The sequence below is a fragment of the Bos indicus x Bos taurus genome, chromosome 1, assembly GCF_003369695.1.
Source record: "Bos indicus x Bos taurus breed Angus x Brahman F1 hybrid chromosome 1, Bos_hybrid_MaternalHap_v2.0, whole genome shotgun sequence".
Lineage (NCBI taxonomy): Eukaryota > Metazoa > Chordata > Mammalia > Artiodactyla > Bovidae > Bos > Bos indicus x Bos taurus.
The window spans coordinates 142,629,403-142,647,999 of NC_040076.1; the positions used below are offsets into that span (position 1 = coordinate 142,629,403).

An 18,597-nucleotide genomic window follows, 5' to 3' on the forward strand; every position below is an offset into this window, starting at 1 on the left:
ACAAGAACACTGTATCACTACAAATTTTATTCAGAAACCCATCTTTGTTTTTTTTTGTTGTTTTTTAAAAAAAATTCCCATTATGAACTGGTTTGGTCAATCAACTACAACACTTTCTAGCAGACATACGGTAAAAATGGCATGGCTCAGAATCGCCCAGACCGTTCCCGGTCTCTCGACCGCCTCCTGTCGCGCTCCCGTCCTCCGCCACCGCCACCGCCACCGCCGCGACCGCGGTCTCGAGACCGAGAGCGACGCTCCCGGGAGCGGGACCGTGATCTATGCCTGCAACAGAGGACAAGAAACAAACCATGGCACCCAAACCACAGCACGCAACCTAGCAGGGCAGTGACACCTAAACCCGGCAGCTCGGCGCACTGGGGACACCGATAAAGGGACAAACGCTGCCGACTGGGCCTCAGGTGACACTGCACCACGTGCCCTGATTTCAGACATTACAGCGCCTGGGGGTAAAAATGCGCAACTGGGGACCAAAGAGGAATGACACCCTCTCCCCTTCTGTGGAGCCAACTTGCGTGGCCAGGGGAGCCATAACCCAGAATGGAAGGGGCACACACACCATCCCACCTGAGCCAAGCCTCTCAGATGTTCTCAGCTCAGCAATGGGCCCACCAGCCCACTGCGGGGAAGGGAGAACAAGGTTCTTTCTCTCCTATACTTTTCTGCTGACAATAAAATGATCATCAGTGATGGATTTCCAAACACATGTTTAACAGGAGAGGGATGAGAACCCCTCTGGGGGCCAGAACACAATCTGAGCTGGAAGAGTGACTGTTACACTGACACCCTGGCCTTTTCTCTGCTTATGAGAAAAGCACCCACCTGCAATTAAGCACCAGGACCGGTCATGTGGCTGTGCCTGACTGTCTCTGGTTCACAGGACAGTGCCCCCTCCCCGCCGCCCCCAACCAAAGACCTGCCCAAACCAAGAAAACACAAGAAACCCCAATGGAAAAAGAAGTTCAGACATGGAGGGGACAGAATAAGATCCTGGGCAAACAAATCTACTTTTAAGTGGTCACCCGGCCAATGAGTCCCTGTTAACAAGGTCTGATCTCTACCTGACAAGCAGGAAGACATGTGTGGAATGTCCCTCAGAGTGCCTTTTATATCCTACAGTGTGCACTACATTCCCAGCAGAGCCTTCTGAAGAGGAGGCCCCGGAGTAGTCACTACGTTCCCAGCAGAGCTTTTTGAAGAGCAGGCCCCGGGGCTGAACCTGCCCAGGAGTACTCACTACGTTCCCACAGAGCTTTTTGAAGAGGAGGCCCCGGGGCTAAGCCTGCCCAGGAGTATTCCCTATGTTCCCAGAGGAGCCTTCTGAAGAGGAGGCCCTGGGGCTGAGCCTGCCCAGGAGTAGTCACTACGTTCCCAGCAGAGCTTTTTGAAGAGGAGGCCCCAGGGCTGAGCCTGCCCAGTACTCACTTCTTGCGCCGGCGCCCATACAGCTCCCGTCGCAGCTCCCGGGAGATGGGCTTCAGGTGCATGAAGTTGCAGAAGCCGCCCCGCGTGCACTCCCTGCAGGAGAACAGAACGGTCACGCTGGGCACACAACCCCTCCTCCCCCGCCCGCTCCCCCTCAGGCCGGCCTGCACCTACCCCATCTCGTACTGGCGGCAGCAGGCTTCTCTGAAGTCGGTCACGGGGGAGAGCTCGGCATGGATCGGCTGGCCGTTAAACCAGCGGTTGTTCAAGTCAATCACAGCCTTTTCCGCATCTTCTTCACGGCGAAACTGAAAAGACAAAGCAGAACTGCTCACCACCCACACTTCAGTAACAAGTATCTTCAATGATTGATTCAAATATGTATCATGTGCTCACACAGGTGGCATAATGCGAGAGAGCAATTTAAAAACTGGACCATCCCTTATTAACGATGACTTATTTTTACAACAGTCCAAGATCATGCCATGCATGCTGCCTTGGTTTTCAAATTCAACTGGTTAAAAGCACAAATGTCGTGATTTACGCAGGCAAGAGAAGTTTAAAAAAAAAAAGGAAAAAGAAACCCAACATATAATTCAGTTTCTTTTCCACAGTCCCACAACCACTAACCAACAGCCTAAGACACCCATCCTCCCAGGACCCACATGCCAGCTGCTGGACTGGAGCCGCAGCCAACGAGGGCTGGCCAGGGCATTAAGGCTCCAGCCTGGTCTGAGCAGGGCTGCTCGCTAAGGTGAGGCAGGCACGCCTCACTCCTCGGCCCCAACTGCTGCCTCAGTCCTACCTTGACATACACGTTCCCCACGAGGTGGTCTCCTAGGTTGTCACAGACGTTCATCTCCTCCACCTCCCCATACTTCTCCTCCATTTCTGTGAAAACCTCCTAAGGGGAGAACAGGGGTTAGAGGATCACAATAGAGATGAGAAAGGAACAGAACAGAACTCATAAGTATGTATTCTTATTAATGGAGTCAAGTCCCAATCCCCATACAGGGGGTGAACGGGTCTACAGGGTTCAGTCACTAGCTCACCTCAAAGAACTCATCATAATGTTCCTGCATCTCGACATCGCTCACAGCGCCTGTGAACAACAGAGAGCTTGCTGGTTAGAGCCGGGAACTGTGACCGCCAGAGCTCTGCGCTTAAACTCACAACTGCTATGTAACACATCAGCTTATCTAGAGAGAAAACAGAGCTGCACTCTGCTGCAGACTGAAGACAGTGCATCACACAGCCACTTGCTAAAGTTTGAAGTGTGGTGAGATTTTAAAAGCCCCTTATGACCACCTCAGTTCTGGCTATTAAAATATTAAAATCAAGACAAGTTTTCAACAGCATCAAAGGGCCAACATTTTCAGAAAGCATGAGGAAAAGGTTGACTCTCAAAAGAAATTTTCAAATTGAAAATTCTCTTCCTTTTTAGATTTAAGATACAGGCCAAGTAATCACACTGACTTTCCCCCTTTCCTTTCTTGGGTTAAAATGAAAGGTGGCAATCAGGCAGGGGAGATGATTAAAATCTATGCTCCCTACTAGCTTCTTTTACCAATTATCAGCTACACAGAATGTTATTAATTCTTTCTGATGCGATTAAAACCCAAATGATGGAAAGTGAAGACTGAGAAGGACAATGACCAAGTTCAATCACAGTAATCTGAGTGCCCTCTTTTGCATAAAGGGAAAGTTACAGGTTTTTGTTGAAGAAAGCTTTTCATCTTTATTCTTCGTAATTCACATGCACTAAGTGAACTCTTGTCCATTCTGTGGACAGATTTAGCAAATTCACATCCCATCCTCATTACATTCTACCATTCAAACTCTGACACTCTCTGAATCTAAATTTGAGGAAGCAGAAAGCTGGAGTGTCATTAAGCTGATATTCCCAACAGCCAGACCGGCAGCAGCTTCGAGGCAGGGACAGCCTGTTGCTAACAGCCACCTTCCAAAGGAATCCTCCAGGACTGGCGGCCTCCTCTGGGCCCCAACAAGGGCCCCAGGCTGTGGCCATGGGCTCTGTCCACAACGCCCTAGCTCTCTGAAAACTTTCCCTCTAAGGATAAAAACTGGCTTCCATCTTGATTCTGGCAGTGATTTAAGTTCCCTTTCCAGTCATTTGGGGTGGGGGGGTGTCCCTGCATCATGGTTGTTTCTGAACTTCCAGGAACCCCGCTCACTTTACAACAGAGCGCTCAGTGAACACGTGCGGTGACGCCACTCCGGACAGCTTGTCTTGATTTAAAAGTTACAGTGAGTGTATCCCCTTCCCTGAGTAGAAACCAAAGTCTGAACAACAGAAAAGCCAGTCAAGAGAAGCTCATTCCAAAGGGCAGATTTTAATGTTTAAAATTAATATCCTTCTCCACATTAGGAAAATGAGAAGACAAAATATTCACACACTCAAAGTCTTAGCAATACCGAGAATCACATTTTGGTGGCCATTAAACTATTGGCTGTATTCGTGGGATTGATATCTCTGTTACTACATAAACAGAATACTGTATTTTAATAACTTATATAAAGTTCACGTTTTAAAATGCTTCCTAGTGGGCATATTTTATCTCCTATACTCTGGTTAAAAATTTTTGAGTCAATCAAAATGACCTGAAAGGCAGAGGTGAGTGATTAAAAAAGCTACTCAACTAAAGTATTAACACGACTCAGTATATTTTAAATACAACTTGCAAGTACCCAGTTTTCTTAAAGAAACATTCTTAAACTGGGATTCATATTTAAGTTTAATCCAAGCATAGAAAGTTTATTTTTCTGCAGATACAAGGTTATATTAAAAAAGAGCCAGTAGAGATGAATCTAGTAGCTAAACTGTAGAAGCAGAATTGCATTTAATTTGTATTCTTACAATCTGGACTCCAGAACTGTAGCATTTAGTACAGCTAAACTTTTATTTTGTAGCATGTGCAAAACAAGAGTCCTGTGAATCACAAATATACACACAGAGAACTAATACAACATCCTTCTGTCAATAAAGCATGCACATCCCCCTGAAAACAAACAGGGCAAAGAGCGATCCACTGTCGTTACTCAGTCCCCTACTTCTCATTCACTTCTACCCCAGGGTAGAGCTGTCATAAAATGACTTAACCATCCAAACAGGAACACTTTCTTTCACCCATTGATCTTGTTTCTTTAAAAAAACAATACACCAAGGGCTACCAAGTCCTGCTACCATCAGATTCAAGGAAAGAAATTCTCTTTTCAGGTCAGTATTAGCATCGAAAAACATTTAGTGTCTTGGCAGGAAAAGCGCACCAGCCCGGTCCCCCTGGACGCAGGTGCCACGCGCCACGGCACAGAACCGGGAGGCTCCCAGTCTGGCCCAGCTCAGGGAGGTGGCGGCTGCCAGCACTTCTGCACCCACCGCAGGTCACCCTACAAACTGAGGGGCTCTGGGCCAAGGGTGTGTCTGATCCAGGCATGTGGCCACCAAAGGTACTTTGTGGTGTTATTCTGTGATCTGTTCTTTTTTTTAAACAGCTTTAAAATGAACTGGTGAATGCGAAGCACCTACGCTTTGGTCTGGACCCTCTGATTTTAACACAAGTCCAGGATGTTCGTTTCAGCTTATCCTCAAATGACTACATTTACTCTGGAGTTCAACACTTATTATTTCTACTGTTCCCTAAAAACTACCCATCAATACCACAACCGTGACTTGACTTTAGCACTCCCCGGTACATAAAGGAGTGATGTCCACTGAATGCCCACTCCAGAGCTATTCCCTGCCACGTATCCTTTATTTCCCCAATGCAAGAGACACCTATGTAAAATATCTGATGAAAAGAGTCCGCACAGGACTGATGTTGAAGGTTTAGTGCAACCGGGAGGGCCCTACTGGGGTCATGTTCAGAACAATGCTCTCACAGTGAAAAGCATGATCTCCAAATGGAGTTTAAGGGAAAAAAACTCTAGTAAGAAATAATATCTGAAAAAATTATTTCAGAACTATTTTTTTTAAAGTTAGAGCGACTTTCACTTTAAGCGGGAAAAACGTAAGCCCACATTTAAGCTGACACACATCCTCCCGGATGACGGCCACGGTCCCAGAGGAGCAGCAGCTCCGTGCTCTTGGGAAGGGCCCCCTCTCTAAGGCTCTCGCTCCTCCCTAAGTGGGCAGAAGTTAAACCTCCAGCAGAGGTTTCCACGGGCTCAGGGGGACACAGGCTCTGACACCTCCAGTGGAAGGCGGTCCTCGACACTACAGCGGCAGACCAGGTGCAGTCGACACTGAGCTCTGACACGCAAGCCCAGGGAACCAGGGAAGGAACTTGTATGAACTTACAGCGCAAACCGTCAGCAGACTGGGAAGAGTTTTGAGGGTTACGGTAAATGTTCAAGAGGGCAATGGTCTGAAATACAAAACGCAACAACTTTATATTATGGAAAATTAAATGTAAACACTTAACCGGTTTCCTGTGGCGATCGCTTCAGTCAAGACTCAGTGCTGAAAAAAGAGCAAGTTATTTTCTTTTGAAGCAGTGATGTTTTCTCTCAGCTGATGGCTGTCCTGGAGCGCCCTAACACTTCAGTGTAACAGAGATCCCATGATATGCTAGTATTGTATTTCTGTCACAGACTAGAAGAATTCACCATTTCAAAGTTCCAATCCAGTTAAGAATGCAGACAAGTCGGCAGGCTACCACCAAAACCATTCTTGTAACAGGAAACTTAATGAACAACTGAGAAAGAAGCGTGCCTGTATAAACGGACTAGAGAAATACAATAATTACATATCATGAAATCTCCACTCCCTAGAGGAAAAATCGTAATGGTGAAATAAAACCCACACTTACTGGGCAACTTACCTTATTGATTCCTACATATTCCTAAGGTTTTTGATTTCACAGAAAGAACTTAATAATTGCCAGGGGTTCAGCCACTGGGAAGACCAATAACTGGCTGGTGATGTTCGGCTGTCACAGGGCCAGACCCCTCTCGCTAACAAACATCCAGGGCGGGAGAGGCCTGGCCAGCGACCTCCCCGGCCAGCCTGCTGACCTCAGCCAAGTATCAAGTTCTTACTGTGAATGCCAAGGACCTCCGGCACCGTGTCCTGTTTGCAACAGCTCTATGTCAGCAGCTCAGAAGCCAACATGGTTTGTCTCAATTAAGAGTGGGCTCTTTAACACCATTGTCTTAAAAAAACTTCTCCAACTGTGGGACTTACAGTGTGAGCCGTCAGCCGTCTGTGCACTGTTTTGGGGATTACGATAGATGTTTTGAATCAAGATGGTCTGCGGGGAAAAAAAAATAAAAAGGGGAATTCTACTGGCTGCTGTGCATATATTAGACAATTGCAAAGAGACAACTTGTTTGCAAATGGCTCAACGCCTGCTGTTTTGTTTGCTTCCTGCAAATCAGACACTTGTCTTCTGAAGAGTACACCCAAACCATCATATTATGAAAACAGAGTTTGAGCGGTGACTTAGATCAAGTGACTTAGGTCAAGTCAGCCAGCAACCAAGAAGAAATTGTTATTTTGAGTAGGCCCATGTTATTGAAGTGTTTTAATGCAATAGAACACTAACATTTTTTATGCTTCAAGCTAGCAGACACTATAATGTCAAAAAATTCATGTTATAATCATATTCCCCATATGAAATTGTTTTTAAAACCAAATGTGTAACTCAAGCATATGCAGTCCATCAAGCTCTCTTGATCTCGTAGGAAACAGGCACACGAATGGGTTTCCTAACTCTCAGAGGCGTCTAGCACATTTACGTTTTCTTGGTGGGATCTCTGTTTACATAATACAATAGCTTAAAACATTTGCTCTTTTCCGATCCTTCTTTTAAGGGAAAAAAATCCTTTTAGCCCTTGTGCTTTAAACTGGATCAGGTAGACTTGAAACCTTACATTGTACCGTTCTTCTTAAAATCAAGTTGTCTGAAAAAACAAACCATGTTTAAGTTAGTAGGCTAGCACATTACATGAATCTTAATGTCCACATCACTGTAAGAAGCTTAAAAAGAAACCCACACTGACATTATGTTAGAGATTTACAAGCTGAACCAATAAATTGCATAACTTACAAAAATAAATATTCAGTCTCAACATGTATCCAAAGCAGTTTTTTAACTGGTTTTATAAAACTGGCCTGTTCCACTTGTAGCTGAGTGTTCAAGGGGAGTGGTTGTGAGAGAGCCCCCCAGTCAAAGGTCTGCTCTGGGAAACCCAATGGGGAGAATGACCACCAGCCACACAGCACAGCCTCGTCCTCTGGCCTGGCCTCTCCCTCACGTCACTGATAGCCCATCTCAGGCCTGGGCTGTTCCCCAAAGCCAACCACATTAGGTTTTTAACTAAAACCACCTGAGCGTGACAAGTCTGATGGACAGATATACAGAACCCAACTCTCCAACAGGAAATTCCTGTCAGATCTCAGCCAGCTCATCTGGCAGTGACCATTTAATAAAACGACACTTAAAGGGAGTAATGCAGTTCCATTAAAATCAGAGGAGGTCAGGATTACCTGAAACCAACCAAATGAATCCAAACAAGATGTTCAAGTTAACACATACAGCTGACTCCCACCAAACTTTATGGAATCATGGCCACTGGCCTAGTGGGGGAGACTTAGTTCACAAATGGAAGCACTTAAAGAAAAAATATTACAGAAAATGTAAAGCAAATCCTCCAATATTCTGAATTTCAAAAGAGACATGCTCAAAGCAATTAAATGAGAAAATACTGTCTTTTTCTTACACCACCTGGCTGGCTTTCGGTGCCAAGGCTGCACATTTAGACTTCATGGGCCACCTGAAGGAGCTCAAGAAAGACCCAAGTCTAGATCTTTTTCAAATTCCAAATGTTCAGGTGAACATGGGCAGAAGGCTTCTGTTCCTCTCAGAGGTGCCATCTCCCTTAAATTCACCGGATCACTTGAAGGGTGTAAACCCCTGCCTTTTCTTCAATTAGCCGAAAAGAAACTATCAAAAATCACAATTTTTGACTAAACTTCCAACAGAGCTAAGCCCAATCTCTCAAATACCCGGCATCTCTCAATTAACTGAACAGACTGGCCATTAACCTGAAGGGAAGCGCCCACATTCTAAGGTTAAATTTCGTTTTTCATGTTTCTATAACATGATACAACTGGCTGTGTCCTTGGCTGGGGTCTTCAGGGGACATGCCCAGTAGAACTGGAGAGCCCCTGGGGGCAGAGCACGGCAGGCTCCTTCAAGGGGGTCCCACCCACCTCTACATCTACCAGCCTGGAGAAGAGGCGAGGTCAGCGCTGGCCTGGCTGCGCCTCCCGACCCATGTCAATTAGAGGCAGGGAGGGTGGTAAGGCAGTGAAACCCAGTCACAGCCAACAAGTTTCTCTAATGATAAAAACAGGGAATGGTGCTCTCAGGCCTTCTGCTGGGGTGGTTCACCTGCCTCACTCTCATTTAAACAAAACACATTTATGAACACAAATAGAAAAATAAAACTAGAGGGGAAAAAAACCCTGCTTATTATTAACACATGGAAATTACTAACTGCTTCTGTAAAGTACATGAAGTCTTGATAATTTACATGAAAACAGAAAAAAAAGGAAAAACAAACAAACCTGGCTAAAGGTCGGTTTATTGTGCAACCGAGAGCATCTGTCTCCATGACGACATGCTCCAATTTTGAAATAAAATGAACAGTTGACTCTGTAAGGGAAAACGAGAACTGATTATTGTGCTGGAAAGACATCAAATAGATGGAAATACGTCATCAACACGACAAATGCCACCACACTACTTTTCTTTTACTTCGCAAAGACCTAGGCACATTGTTTTTCTTGGTAATAGGTACTTTGAAGGCAATGGCACCCCACTCCAGTACTCTTGCCTGGAAAATCCCATGGACGGAGGAGCCTGGTGGGCTGCAGTCCATGGAGGGTCACTAAGAGTCGGGCCCGACAGAGCGACTTCACTTTCACTTTTCACTTTCATGCATTGGAGAAGGAACTGGCAACCCACTCCAGTGTTCTTGCCTGGAGAATCCCAGGGATGGGGGAGCCTGGTGGGCTGCAGTCTATGGGGTCGCACAGAGTTAGACACGACTGAGGCGACTTAGCAGCAGCCCATCTCATCAGTTGTGTCCACCTCTTTGTGATCTCATGGATGGTAGCCCACCACACTCCTGTCCATGGGATTCTCCAGGCAAGAATGCTGGAGAGGGCTGCCATGCCCTCCTCCAGAAGAGCTTCCTGACCCAGGGAACAAACCTCTCGTCTCCTGCATGCAGGCAGATTCTTTACCACTGCCGTACCCTGGCAAGCTCTGGTTGATTTAGCTTCAATTTGCCCCTCTTCAAACATGGCACTCTATTCTAACCTGATTTCCTCCTCATTCAAATTCCCTTCAAGTACGGTTGATCCTTGAGCAACTTCTATTCAGATTTTTCAGGTATTAAATCCTGCAGGACTACAGGACCCATGGTTGGATGAATCACAGGATTCAGAACAGCAGACATGAAGGGCTGACTGGAGGTTACATAAACTGGGATTGGATTACTGACTGTGCAGAGGGCTGGCACCCCAACCTCCATGTGGTTCAAAGGTTCAATTATATTCAATACTTCTCTGCTCCACTGTTCTCTCTCAAACTGAATGTAAGTCAGTCTAAAACTATATTTAACTCAAAACCTAGCTGCTCCTTTTCCTTCCATGATGAACTCCTCTCTTGAGGACATCAGCAGTCTGGTGAGGGGTCAGGATCTTGACTCTGCTACTAGTTGCTTGGGTTTGGGCCAGTCACCCGCACCTGGCCGGGTCTCTGTAAACTGAGGAAAATGCCAACCTTGGCACTGTTCCAAGAACCAGGATCAAGTATACTACGTGCTCATCACACGCAGTCACTATCATCCAAATAAATACAAAGTCCAGGTTCCCCCACCCAAGACACCAGACCAACAGAATACTTCCAAAAAGAGGTCTGAAGTAAACAATCCTCCCCAGTTACAATACACTGAGAATAAGCTATTGGGGCGCCCACTCTGCCTGTAAGAACTACACAAGGTCGTCTCTCAATATGCTCCAATACTTGGACGATGCAGATAAAATCAAAACTAGCAATCAAGCCAGCATGACAGCAGTGCACGGTGGCTGAGCAGATCTGTGATGAGTTACGCAACCTTACTAGATGTGTCCCATTAACATTCAGACTTGCAGAGGTGGGACAGTTACCCTGTAGATTCAATTATTTTAGCAAGGGCCATTCACAGTTGCCAACGCAGGAGACCTGGGTTCGATCCCTGGGCTGGGAAGATCACCTGGAGAAGGGAAAGGCTACCCACTCTTGGACACGACTGAGCGACTTTCACAGTCACAGTTAAGATTAAAGGGCCTCAGTAAAATTTGATGGCCCATGAAATCAACCAGCCATTTATTTATTATCAGGTAGCAATAAAAATGGAAAAGTCTAAATTTATGAGGAGAGAAAAATGATCACTACATACACGAGTATGTCATGTTACATCTTCAGAAAGTCACTTGAAAATAGTTTAAGACTGTCTGAGAACGGACAAAACCTCTGTTTCAACCATTAACACCCAACTATTCCATATAATTAAAACAATCCTTGCTGCTGTACCATCAGAAATGACTCCCATTTCACAATGGCCAGTTAATCACTGAATTTAATCTATTAGTCTAAACTTGTCTAGTAGGCTCATTGGACTACGGCAATAAAATGAAAAGATGTTAAAGAAAAGATGCGGTGTACTATTTGAGAAAAGGTATTAGAAAGGCTAATCCATTCTTACATTTAGAAAATGTCTAAAACCTCAAATGTGTAATTACCTAGATATTTTTAATTGCTAGGTGTACATTTTACGCTCAGTTCAAATTAAATAATAAAAAAAAAGTTAGCAGGAATCATTTTTCAGCTGAAAATTTTGAGCTGTTTCCTGGAAATTAAAACTCCACAAATCTCCCTGAAACGAGAAGCCTAGATTAAATAATCAAGTTTCCTAAATTACAGCTGTGACTTTGATAATCTAACTCTAACAGAGGACATGGGGTTGTTTATGGCAGGAATGTAAGAGCATCAGAGTAACAGTGAGGACACCACCTTCTGCAGCTTTTTACAGGAATGACGGAAAGAAAAACTCCAGGAGACATAAGTCATGGCCCACACTGATATAAGCTCATAAGTAAAATCGACGCTGCATGCTCTTCAGCAAACTTGAGAAGACTCTTTGTCCAGCAGAGCTGGCCGATCCATTCAAGATCTTGTTTCCCAAGCTGCTGCCTCTGGGGCCACAGCATTCAGGGCACACCTCTTTTCCTCAGCACTTAATGCGTTTCAGTTCATTTTAATTCAGTTATCCTTTGCACGACAAGCACCCCCTTGCTCCTTGAGAACAAGATCCAAATTTTACCCATCTTTCAGTCCCCAGACACTGGCCTTGAGCTGACACCCAGTAAGTGTTTCTGGAGTGAATATGACTGATGACTGTCTTGTGAGTTTTGCTAGGAAAAAATATAACCCTCTCTTCCAAACAACACAGGAGATTCTAGAATGTGTAAAAGAAAACATTTTACAAGATACACTGCATCCTGGAAAACAGAAACAATTTAAAGTTTTTCATAAAGTTTTTGATAAAGTCAAAACATTGGCTATGGCAAACTTATGAGTTTACTGTTAAAAACATATTCACATAAACCGTGTACAGCTCTGAAGAACACCAAGATGCTAACCATTTATTTGAAGAATACATCCAGCTCAATCTTAAGGTTTTCAAAGAACTGTCCTCCCAAATTAACACCTGGCAAAGCCAAAATTATGTTTTTACTCTCAACCTAACAACTGACTACGGAAGATATGCAACCTAAAAAAATCACCCATCTTATTCTTACATGGGAATTGCACCTGAAAGTATTTTAAAAGCAGACTGTCTTTCACGGTTAGTTAACTCGTAATCTCCAAAATACTGTTTCACAACAAATGTCTTTATGATCAGTTCCATGATCGCTTAACTCACACAAGAGGCTTGTTAAGCATCTAAAACCCTAACAGGAACCTCAGTTATCTAACGATTTAACGCGAGCGAGTCTATACTACAGCTTGTCCGACTCGACATTAAAAGATCAAACTTGGGAGAATCTTTAACGTTGACAACTTTAGCACAACTCGAGTCGGCTTCCTAGAGCCGGGGGCAAGGGTCGCCTGTAGGTGGGCCGCCGAGGAACCCCCGGCAAGAGAGGCCGCTCTGCCCAAGCAGAAGCCCGGCGTCTGCCCGGCCCATCGCCCGCCTGCCCGGGCGCACGCGGCGGCGCGCGGCTTCCGAGGCCGGAAGGGCAGCCTGCCCCTCCCCCCGCCGGGCCTCCCGCCGCCGCCCGGGCCCGCCGCCGAGCTCCTCCGCGCGCCACCCGCCTCTCCAGCCCGGAACCCCTGCGGCCGGTTCTCACTTACTTGTCTTTCTCGGTGCCGAAGATGGAGGCCAAATACTCCGCCATTTCCCACCCGCCGCCGCCGCCGCCGCCGACACTGCTGCCGACGCCGACGACCCCGCCCGACGCCCGCCGGAGACGTCACCCGGACGCGACGACGCTCGTTCCGCCTCACCGGCGTGGCGGCACTGCCCAATCAGGAGAGGCGCTGTCTGCGCATGGGCGGGGCTTGGCGCGCGCGGGAGACGCTGACCTGGCGGTCGCGAAGCCCGCGCGCCGCCCGCCAGCGCCACCTCCCGGCTCTCGTTAGGTTCTCCGGGCCAGCTCCCGCGCTTCTCGCGCCCCGGGCTGGGGCCCGGCGCCCTCCACCGGCTTTTCCCAGTGCCCAGAGAAGCCAGGCACTCAAAGTGCGGCTGCAGAAGAGGCAGCGGCCGATGGGCTTTTCCACGCAGTCCCTGGGGCCGGGCCCTGAGCGCGTCAGTCCCGCGTTGGGGGTTCCGCGGGCTCTAAGCGGGGCGAGACCCCCACCTCCACGCACTTTCCCTGGGGGATCCCCACCGAACCGTTCTTCCGGGAAGACGCGTTCTTCAGCTTCCTCGTATTCGGGGAGCAGAGTCGGAGCTCCCCGGCTCCCCGGTCCGGAGGTGTGCCGCCTGGGCCTGGCCCCGGGAAAGCCCGGCGGGTTTGGAGAGGCTCCGACGCTGGGAAGGCGGAGCGCAGGTCTTCGGGCCGGGCTTACTGGCCCGCAACACCGAGGGGGGTGAGGAGTGTCGGGCTTGGGACAGGTTTAGGGACGTCCAGCAATGCCCGGCACAGAAATCCTGAAGACCACGAAGAAGCCAAAGTGCAGGGGCCGCTGCGAGGAGTGGGGCCACCTGAGGGCCGAGCAGAGTCACAGATCTGCGTGGACGCCGGGTCCTTTTCCCCAGATCTACCCACCTCCGGTGTTCCTAGTTCATTCTGTTTTTTTTTTTTTTTTGAGGCATCTCCTTTTTACCCACTGTTTCCTCCTCGTTCCCTTTTTCACCTAACGGTCCATCCCACAGATGGCTCCATAGGACTGTGGTCGCAGTCCTGACTACTTTCATGGCTCCCCAGAGCTCCGTTGTGTGGCTAACCAGTCCCCTGTTGATCGGCCCATAGGATGAACCAGTCTCGCCTCTACTGACAGTCCTGCAGCGAGTGTCCTGCAGGTATCGTTTTGCATTTGGGGCAAACGCACATCTGGTTTATTTGTCCACCCAGGTCTGCAGTCTCAGAAGTTCGTAAAGAGAGAACGCAACAAGTTTTATCCTGGGAAGAAGCCTGCACAAAAATGAGTTTTACCCTGGCAGAAATGCTTTGGCAGTGTCTACTGTGGTAAAATTTGGTGTGGAGCACATTTGAGAGTGAAGGTTAGAATGATAATCAGGTGCTTGTGTAGCCCTCAAAGCAAGTGCGAGGAGGACTCGGCTCCCTCTGAATACAGTTTGAGCACTGCTTTTTTGGTTGGTGGGTGTCATAGCAGGGGCTCTGATCCTATTTGTACTTTAGGGGAGGTGAAATAACCCCTCAACCCTCTTGGGTTCTGGTGGCTGGACTAATAGTAAAACTGACTCAAGGTAGATTACCAGGAAAAGAAGAAACTTAACTCTAATTCATGCACATGGAGGCCCCATAGAAATGGGACCTAAGAAGTGGGCCAAGGACTTCCCTGGTGACTCAGAAGATAAAGAATCTGCTTGCAATGCAGGAGATTGGAGTTTGATCCCTGGGATGGGAAGATCCCCTGGAGAAAGGAATGGCAACCTACTCCAGTATTCTTGCCTGAAGAATTCCATGGACAGAGGAGCCTGGCAGGCTGCAGTCCATGGGGTCGCAAAAGAGTCAGACATGACTGAGCAAGTAACCACAGCAAGAAGTGGGCAAAGCAGGCAGCTTTTATTCTTTTTAGACAAGCCATGACTTTGTGAGGAATTAACAGACTTAAGTTTGGGGTGCCCAGTTAAAGAAGTAGAAAGGTTTGCTTATATAAGCTTCATGTGCCCAAATTCCTCATCTTTGGTGATAAGAATCCTTCTTCCTCCAGGTGCAGGGTTGCACCTTTTACAGGGGAGACTTATTTCCTACTTTCAGGGAGACTGTGTGTCTCTTGTATTGGTTGTTTCTTAAGTAACCTTGAGTGAGTGAAAGTGTTAGTTGCTTAGTCCTGTCTGATTCTGCAACCACATGAACTGTAACCTACCAGGCTTCTCTCTCCGTGGAATTCTCCAGACAAGAATACTGGAGTGGGTTGCCATTCCCTTCTCCAGGGGATCTTCCCAACCCAGGGATCGAACCCTGGTCACCTGCATTGTAGGCAGATTCTTTACCAACTGAGCTATGAGGGAAGCCCCTTAGATCCAGGGAAGAGCAGTAATTAACTTCTGTATGTTGGAGGTAAAAATAACGTGGTGATCACTAATCTTAAGTCCATACATCTCGTCCATTGTAAAGTGGCCAGGGGACATGAAAAAGGCTGTTGATGTAATCTAAGGATCAAGAGGAGCTACCCCACGTCTGAAGTCAGGGGTGATGGCCAAGAGGAGCAGCCCATGTCCAGGGAGTGGTGGCTGTGTGGGCACAGAAGAGCTAAGAGGAGCTATTCCATGTTCAAGGTCAGGAGGGGCAACTTCGTCCAAGGTAAGGAGCATTGGGTGCGCTTTGCTGGAGTAGCTGTGAAGAGATACCCCAAGTCCAAGTAAGACGGTAGGTGTTGTGAGAGGGCATCAGAGGGCAGACACACTGAAACCATAATCACAGAAAACTAGCCAGTCTGATCACATGGACCACAGCCTTGTCTAACTCAATGAAACTAAGCCATGCCGTGTGGGGCCACCCAAGATGGATGGGTCATGGTGGAGAGGTCTAACAGAATGTGGTCCACTGGAGAAGGGAATGGCAAACAACTTCAGCATTCTTGCTTTGAGAACCCCACAAACAGTACGAAAAGGCAAAATGATAGGATACTGAAAGAGGAACTCCCCAGGTTGGTAGGTGCCCAATATGCTACAGGAGATCAGTGGAGAAGTCACTCCAGAAAGAATGAAGGGATGGAGCCAAAGCAAAAACAATACCCAATGGATTGTATCACTAGTGAATGTGACTTGTGATAGAAGCAAGGTCCAATGCTGTAAAGAGCAATATTGCATAGGAACCTGGAAAGTTAGGTCCATGAACCAAGGCAAATTGGAAGTGGTCAAATAGGAGATGGCAAGCGTGAACGTCGACATTCTAGGAATCAGCGAACTAAAATGGACTGGAATGGGTGAATTTAACTCAGATTACCATTATATCTACTACTGTGCGCAGAAATCCCTTAGAAGAAATGGAGTAGCCATCTTGGTCAACAAAAGAGTCCGAAATGCAGTACTTGGATGCAATCTCAAAAACGACAGAATGGTCTCTGTTCATTTCCAAGGCAAATCATTCAATATCATGGTGATCCAAGCCTATGCCCCAACCAGTAACGCTGAAGAAGCTGAAGTTGAATGGTTCTATGAAGACCTACATGACCTTTTAGAACTAACACCCAAAAAAGATGTCCTTTTCACTATAGGGCACTGGAATGCAAAAGTAGGAAGTCAAGAAACACCTGGAGTAATGGGCAAGTTTGGCCTTGGAATACGGAATGAAGCAGGGCAAAGGCTAATAGAGTTTTGCCAAGAGAACACACTGGTCATAGCAAACACCCTCTTCCAACAACACAAGAGAGAACTCTACACATGGACATCACTAGATGGTCAACACCGAAATCAGATTGATTATATTCTTTGCAGCCAAAGATGGAGAAGTTCTATATAGTCACCGGGAGCTGACTGTGGCTCAGATCATGAACTCCTTATTGCCAAATTCAGACTTAAATTGAAGAAAGTAGGGAAAACCACTAGACCATTCAGGTATGACCTAAATCAAGTTACTTATGATTATACAGTGGAAGTGAGAAATAGATTTAAAGGACTAGATCTGATAGAGTGATATATCTATCTATCTATATATCTATATCTATCTATATAAAGATATAGATATCTGATAGATAGAGTGCCTGATGAACTATGGACAGAGGTTCGTGACATTGTACAGGAGACAGGGATCAAGACCATCCCCATGGAAAAGAAATAAAAAAAAGCAAAATGGGTGTCTGAGGAGCTGTGAAAAGAAGAGAAGCGAAAAGCAAAGAAGAAAAGGAAAGATATTCCCATTTGAATGCAAGTTCCAGAGAATAGCAAGGAGAGATAAGAAAGCCTTCCTCAGTGATCAGTGCAAAGAAATAAAGGAAAACAACAGAATGGGAAAGACTAGAGATCTCTTCAAGAAAATTAGAGATACCAAGGGAACATTTCATGCAAAGATGGGCTCGATAAAGGACAGAAAGGGTATGGACCTAACAGAAGTAGAAGATATTAAGTAGAGGTGGCAAGAATACACTGTACAAAAAGATCTTCACAACCCAGATAATCACGATGGTGTGATCACTCACCTAGAGCCAGACATCCTCAAATGTGAAGTCAAGTGGGCCTTAGAAAGCATCACTATGAACAAAGCTAGTGGAGGTGATGGAATTCCAGTTGAGCTATTTCAAATCCTGAAACATGATGGTGTGAAAGTGCTGCACTCAATATGCCGGCAAATGTGGAAAACTCAGCAGTGGGCACAGGACTGGAAAAGGTCAGTTTTCATTCCAATCCCAAAGAAAGGCAATGCCAAAGAATGCTTAAACTACCACACAATTGCACTCATCTCACACGCTAGTAAAGTAATGCTCAAAATTCTCCAAGCCAGGCTTCAGCAATACGTGAACCATGAACTTCCAGATGTTCAAGCTGGGTTTAGAAAAGGCAGAGGAACCAGAGATCAAATTGCCAACATCTGCTGAATCATCGAAAAAGCAAGAGAGTTCCAGAAAAATGTCTATTTCTGCTTTACTGACTATGCCAAAGCCTTTGACTGTGTGGATCACAATAAACTGTGGAAAATTCTGAAAGAGATGGGAATACTAGACCAACTGATGTGCCTCTTGAGAAGTTTGTATGCAGGTCAGGAAGCAACAGTTAGAACTGGGCATGAACAAGAGACTGGTTCCAAATAGGAAAAGGAGTTCGTCAAGGCTGTATATTGTCACCCTGTTTATTTAACTTACATACAGAGTACATCATGAGAAACACTGGGCTGGAAGAAGCACAAGCTGGAATCAAGATTGCTGGGGGAAATATCAATAACCTCAGATATGCAGATGACACCACCCTTATGGCAGAAAGTGAAAAGGAACTAAAAAAACTCTTGATTAAAGTGAAAGAGGAGAATGAAAAAGTTGGCTTAAAGCTCAACATTCAGAAAACTAAGATCATGGCATCTGATCCCATCACTTCATGGGAAATAGATGGGGAAACAGTGGAAACAGTGTCAGACTATTTTTTTGGGCTCCAAAATCACTTCTGATGGTGACTGAAGCCATGAAATTAAAAGACGCTTATTCCTTGGAAGGAAAGTTATGACCAACCTAGATAGCATATTCAAAAGCAGAGACATTACTTTGCCAACAAAGGTCCGTTTAGTCAAGGCTGTGGTTTTTCCAGTGGTCATGTATGGATGTAAGAGTTAGACTGTGAAGAAAGCTGAGCACTGAAGAATTGATGGTTTTGAATTGTGGTGCTGGAGAAGACTCTTGCAAGTCCCTTGGACAGCAATGAGATCCAACCAGTCCATCCTAAAGGAGACTAGTCCTG

The 18,597-nt window shown here is 46.3% G+C and overlaps 1 protein-coding gene across 2 annotated transcripts; it reads right to left on the bottom strand.

Annotated features, from left to right (window-relative positions):
• Positions 1-7: 7 nt before the first annotated feature.
• U2AF1 (U2 small nuclear RNA auxiliary factor 1) lies at positions 8-12,995 on the bottom strand. 2 transcript variants are annotated; one of them, XM_027547082.1, is made up of 8 exons: positions 12,876-12,995; positions 9,038-9,125; positions 6,650-6,716; positions 2,499-2,548; positions 2,252-2,350; positions 1,621-1,754; positions 1,447-1,539; positions 8-285 (listed from the first exon to the last, which is right to left on the bottom strand). In XM_027547082.1, the coding sequence occupies exons 1-8, from the start codon at positions 12,917-12,919 to the stop codon at positions 147-149; spliced, it is 714 nt and encodes a 237-aa protein (XP_027402883.1). In that variant the 5' UTR covers positions 12,920-12,995; the 3' UTR covers positions 8-146. The 2 variants fall into 2 exon arrangements, with proteins under 2 accessions (XP_027402883.1, XP_027402875.1); XM_027547074.1 differs by lacking the exon at positions 6,650-6,716 and adding an exon at positions 5,765-5,831 and having other exon boundaries at positions 12,876-12,992.
• Positions 12,996-18,597: the final 5,602 nt, after the last annotated feature.